The sequence below is a fragment of the Opisthorchis viverrini genome (genome assembly GCF_000715545.1).
Source record: "Opisthorchis viverrini unplaced genomic scaffold opera_v5_34, whole genome shotgun sequence".
Classification (NCBI taxonomy): domain Eukaryota; kingdom Metazoa; phylum Platyhelminthes; class Trematoda; order Opisthorchiida; family Opisthorchiidae; genus Opisthorchis; species Opisthorchis viverrini.
Genome location: NW_008751690.1, coordinates 466,435 through 472,257, shown reverse-complemented (window position 1 = coordinate 472,257; position 5,823 = coordinate 466,435). Strand labels below are relative to the sequence as shown.

The 5,823-nt window shown below is 39.9% G+C and overlaps 1 protein-coding gene across 1 annotated transcript in view; it reads right to left on the bottom strand.

The window, feature by feature from the left end:
* T265_02659 (hypothetical protein) overlaps positions 1–514 on the bottom strand; it is a gene marked incomplete at both ends in the record, with an annotated part of 9,003 nt that extends 8,489 nt beyond the window's left edge. Inside the window, one exon of the mRNA XM_009166961.1 lies at positions 325–514. Within this exon, the coding sequence (XP_009165225.1) occupies positions 325–514 (190 nt within the window). The remainder of the gene's footprint in view (positions 1–324) is intronic.
* Between the last annotated feature and the right edge of the window lie 5,309 nt (positions 515–5,823).

Here is a 5,823-nt window from a genome sequence, read left to right as displayed (position 1 = left end):
ATATATATATATATATAACCACTTAATAAATGCCAAGGAACCCGAAATTCAAAACACTGTCTCCGTGTTTGCTAACTTGTTTGAAGACTTTACAAATTCCTCAAATATGTCGATTTTTTAAGGAAAACATATTTCAAAATGCCTACAAATTTAATGCGCAAAACTGCGATATTTCTCCGAAAGTCACACAATAGCCCAGTGTTCAATGAAAACCGTCAAAAAACAAAAACTGGTACCTGACATACTCTTTGGCACAAAATTATCAGCGGTGTCACGTATTTAACAATAACTTTAACAAATCACATCTCGAAAGTGGGCGCTTACTCGCAGTCAATTTTGTGTGATTAACTTTCCCAACTTGAATCGGACAATTTCTTGCAATTTTAACCAGGCATGGTTTTGTGGTTGTTGTTGTCCTGGCTGCCGTCGGGGATCGTGCGGCATTCCGGAATTCATCAGTTCCATCTACGTGAGAACAATCGAATGAATACTCTGATTTCCTAAACGTGGGCATGTTTATTCCGCAAGACTGTGGCATTGCTCGACTCGGTCGTATAAAACGTCCTTCTTATATACCAGTTTTTATATCCAGGTGTGTGGTTACATGCGAAAATGAGAAAAAAACAATCGTTTCACGTCGGTCATTAAATACGACTGATTTGGCTGACGTATGGCCTCAGGTTGTCCAACTAACTGGGTGAAGAATGCCAAAATATCAGTCATATGTCCACCGCGTGACCTATATCATTCGAATCGCATGTCTAACTGTTGGACACACCAACCATCACAAGCAAATCACGCCCCGCCCTTCAGACACACAATACCAAACTGTAATGACTGGCTTTGGAGTTGTAGTCAAAGTGACATTATCCGTCCGAAACTCACCCTGAAAAGTTACCGAAACTGGTAAATGTGATAAAAAAAACTTCCGCTTATGGGGACAACAGATTTGCTTTATTGCAGCACACCTCAGGTATTCCTGATAAGCTTCTTGTTGTAAAATATTTTTATTCCAATGTTTGGTTAGTAGAAGCCCTTTGAGAATACCGGTTAACCCAAATTAGTAGTCCTCTAAAGTACAATAAGACTGGTCTTTTATTTACCACCTAACGAGAGAATGTAATAGATCGATAAAGATCTACTAACAAATGGAATATCTGTTCACCAAAATGGTCAAGGAATTACATACGGAACTTCCACGCACAAAAAACTGGGGAAGTTTTATGGTGTCCTGTGGATGGAAAGTTTTGTTTCGAAGGTGTGAATGGAGCTCCCACCCCTTCTCTTACCACTTCATCATTTGTCGACTTTTTGCTTTTGCTCCAGACAGCTTTTTTCAGTGTGACATGTTTCTCACCCAGTTTTAATGCTTGCTTACAGGTGTACAAATCCTAATCAATTAGTAGTTTAAACTTGTGCCATCACAAGCGTAGCCAACATTTGCATTTTAAACAAGGTATTCAGCCGAAAAAATCAACAAACATCAACTTGAATGTTGTCCACACATCAAGCACGGATAGTTAGAATTCCACATTGATTTAAACAATATATGGTTACCAAAGGATAATTGCCTAGCCAGATGATGTAAAACCGAGTTTTATTTCACGACAGTTGAGTAATTTATGTATAGATACCTCGCAAATCAAGGAAAAAATGACTCTCTTATATTTCGGGCAACCAAGATATTTTCGGTAATCTTTAATGTCAGAGTGAGAAGTAATTGATTCACCATTCTCGCCACTTGATCACTAACCGATAAATTACCTCATTTCGACCGGTTGACCGAATGTGTTTGTAGGAGGGCAGTCAAAAGATCTTAGCGTCGTTATGCCATTCTTATTTTCCGAAAGTGCAATATCATGATTTCTGCTCCTCTTAATTATGTACCTGAGGCACAGTTAACGGCCACACACGTTAATGCAAACCAATAACGTTCACACAAAATGACCCTACTCAGAACTAATAACAACACAGCAAACTACATACAGGCTTTTATCCGCACAGAAGTCACTAGAACTTGTAGCGTGGTTTCCTCGATTGGTCATGTTTCCAGTAAATTACACTATATTTGAAGAATGAAAAACACTGTGTGTGTGCGAAAGCAGGGATCAGAAGACGCTGAAGATTTCCTGTACCTACTGAGTAAAGTAAATATCAGAAGGCCACTTGGGAGATTAGTAAATCTAACCTGACTTCATTATTTACTATTTACTTTTGATCTCGATTTGTTCTACTCATCTGAACCAGCCATTCACCTAGCCACAGAAGCCATTCCGTCCGACACTAGTATATTAGCCTGTGCGCTTTTGAGCAAAAATACTCAGCTGAGCTACGTATGCATGCACCGCTAATCAGGGTCACGAGAACGTCCTCGGAAGGGATGACCTCAATCCACCTCACAGATCCAACATTCAGTCCTCCGTTTTCCGGTGTGCGGACCTTGATACTGCACTGCGCCGGTGAGTAACAGGCTTATGCAATTGCTGACGTCATTAAGTGGGTAGTTAAGATTTGTTTTTTTTAAACAGTACCGTAGACTTTCTAACCCGATTCCTTATTTTGTTATTCGGGATTGTCAAACTTAAGCATGATTTAAAGTTCCGTATCAAGAGTCTCACGGGAGACCAATTTTAAAGCTAAAAGTTAGCGAGATTCTCTATGTCAGGACCTTGTAACCTGTCAGTTTTAGATATCATGCAGATTCTTACAGCCTGTAGTCGAGTTACGGACATGCCAAACTGGTGCGAGGTAGTCTTTTTCTTCCCCCTTAAGTGTTAAACCTCCTGAAAAATGGGATCACGGTATACATTCTGCTGTATCTTTCAGCCACCTGCTCATAATTGGAACCGTGCACCGTAACTGAACTGGTCAGTTTCGAATTTCAAGGTATGCTACTATCTTGATACTCTGCAGAAACGTCATCAAATTTCCAGTTGGTCATTTCGAAAGTGAACAAAGTATATGGAAATGCTGTAGGAAATGGTTTCATGCATTAAACAATGAAACCTAAACAAAGCCAGCAGCTACTCTGGAAGCGAATCAACGTTTATGTTCCAAGTAAGGGGCAACAATCACAGAAGTGATTTTTAAAAGTCCAAAGATGTTTGGAAGGTTTACATGTATGGCGTTCAAATCCTGATTTTCACTTGGTGCCTCGTACCCAATTTGCTGCTGAAAAACAGATCGTGGTAGCTTAGTCTGCTACCATGTATATTCTCGCGTGCTGCGAAGCATTTCATGTCGGTCGTACAACGAGGTGTCTGCTTTACCCGAAACGTCAAATTGCTTTCTTTCACTGACGCGGATCAACCTCAGGCATAATCGTTTCGTACCTAGCTGGAACCGCCCAAATATTAGCTACAGGTGTGGCTTCTTAATTCGTCCGCTAGTGCTCAACAGTCGATCGTAATTTGCGGGAACCTGAAGGCCATATATGGCCTAGGTAATTGTCCCCGTTCTACGCAACCCTGAGCATTGGATGTAAAAATAAGTCCCACGAACCCTAGACATACTCTGGTCAAAGTCATTCCCTTATCCAAAGTGTTCATGACAGTACGTTTAGGTCAATGGAACATGATAATCGCGAATGTTTTTTGCATTCTATGATGTTCTTGCATGTCACACAAATTTCTCTTTATCATCCAAATGATGAGTAGTAAAAATAGGCATTGTTGTGTGCAGTATACCTTCATTTAGAAAAAACCAAATCACAGTTGCACAAAACCTAATTAATATTGATTTATTTTGCCCAAATGTTCCTCTCGATAGATAAAAGTAGTTATGGGTTTTAATATGTGAAAAAGTTGAATTAGTATCGACTGGTGCATGAGTCGGATAGTAACACTATAAACCTACATACAAGAAAGTCACTTCCTCAGTGCATTCACGCACTCCTAATGCATGCTGACTTACACGAAAGATCTTTTGAGGCCGTGCTGTTCATGACTCAAGCCCAAGCTTCCGAATCGACTGTTATCCCTGTTTGTAAGTTAGACTTACACTATTCTGGCAGCATGCGCACAGTAGCCACCTGCTAGTGGCGAAAAATCAATAAATAGAGATGCCTCAACGCTCAAAGTCTTAATCTCATTCAACAGTTACTTTGACTCTTCTTTTTAACCCTTCGTAATTATGACACGACGTTATAACTTCTGACCAGGATATTAAAACTCTGTATTTTTCGAAGCGACGTAGACGTAAGTTCCCAAGCAGTAATTTCTCCACAGAATTGACTGCTACACGGCTGCCGTGTAAATTAATTGGTTACAGAAAGAGAGTTTTGGCTCCTACTTGTTAAATTTTGAAATTAATTTAATGTGCAGTTTACGTGGAGGCAGCTGATCGGGGAGCTAATTTGAATTTCACACGGTGGGTACTTTCAAGTTTCAGATATGCTTACTATATCATACCCACTTCCTAGTTGGCATAAAGTACCATGCTGGTAGAGCAAAATAAATTCATTGCTCGCTTAAGTGTCCATCTTTTTTAGCGACGGCCGATGAACAAAAAATTAATAGTTTAACTCGATCAACCAAATGAAAACCACAGAATTCTTCAAACCAGTAGAACACTCATTTGCGTGTTCGTCAAGATGCTTTGTCTTTGTGGGGTTTGTGGTGCGGAAGCCTTTTCTTGGATCGGGCTAGGTTCCTTACCTGTTTTCTGGAAAGTTTCCTCGACGGTTAGATGACTAAAAAACAGACCGTTTCTCCGCTGATAATTCCCTAAGAAGTATAGATCTATGTTGAGTGTAGATTGAGCGCTTTCCTTCTAGGAGAAAACGTTTTTGAAACCCTGTGGCTCATTTACATCTGCAGCATCCAATAACACGGACAGCTTGGTTTCAAATTTGCGGTCATATTTTGTTCGGTCCACATACCTGGAGCACTTTGGTGTCGGAAATTTATGACCCCAAGTTCACTCCAAACACTATTCATGAATAACATACGACTGGTTGTAATATTACGACAGGTTGCAAATGAAATTCTAACAACTCTTTGTCACGTGAAATTGATGAAATTAATAAAAGTAATCTTTCGAAGGGAACAAGAAACCAAAGGGATATTAATCTCTGGAAACTTTGATGTACGTGTAACCAACTCGGTCCGAGAGCTGCTTCGCGAAATTGGATGATGAACAACATTATTTATTGCGCTAATTTGCACGTGCCCAAAAAAATCAATAAGAATGTTCTCAAAGTACCCTGTTGGACTGATGAGGGAACCGACAAATGCCATAAAGCATATAATCCAACTCTCTTCTGCTTGAGAAGCACAAAAACAATGGATTTCGGTTTCCGAATGCTTGTTGAAACACAAGTAAAATCTAATCGTTTGGTTGTCTGTCCGCCATGATTTCACTGTACCTTACAGTTGAGACTGCACGTAAAGGTCGATCAATTTTGAACTGAAGTTATTAACCAGATGTTCTTTTTCGATTTCTAACGTGAGAGACTGTGCTGATGGGTGTGGTATATGATTTAATTATAAAACGGTCATTTAGAAAAGTTAGTATGATAGACCATCCACATGTTTATGCTGCACCTAAACACCAAAGATTTCAGAATTTGATGCGCCAGTGTCCACATTTAGGTCACAGTGACTCAAGATTAATTAACTAAATGGCCACCACACAGCAGGGCTAGTTTCAGTAACCGAATGGCGGTTGATCATTTCCAATCCATCGCTGCAGCACCTGTGATATGATTACACCAAAGCTTTATTTCACGTTGTAAGTGATTCTGTCACCCAGGACAGAAGAATCACGCATGAGAGCCAAACGGTTTGGTAATTTGGCATTATTATTCAAAGAAAATGACCAAGG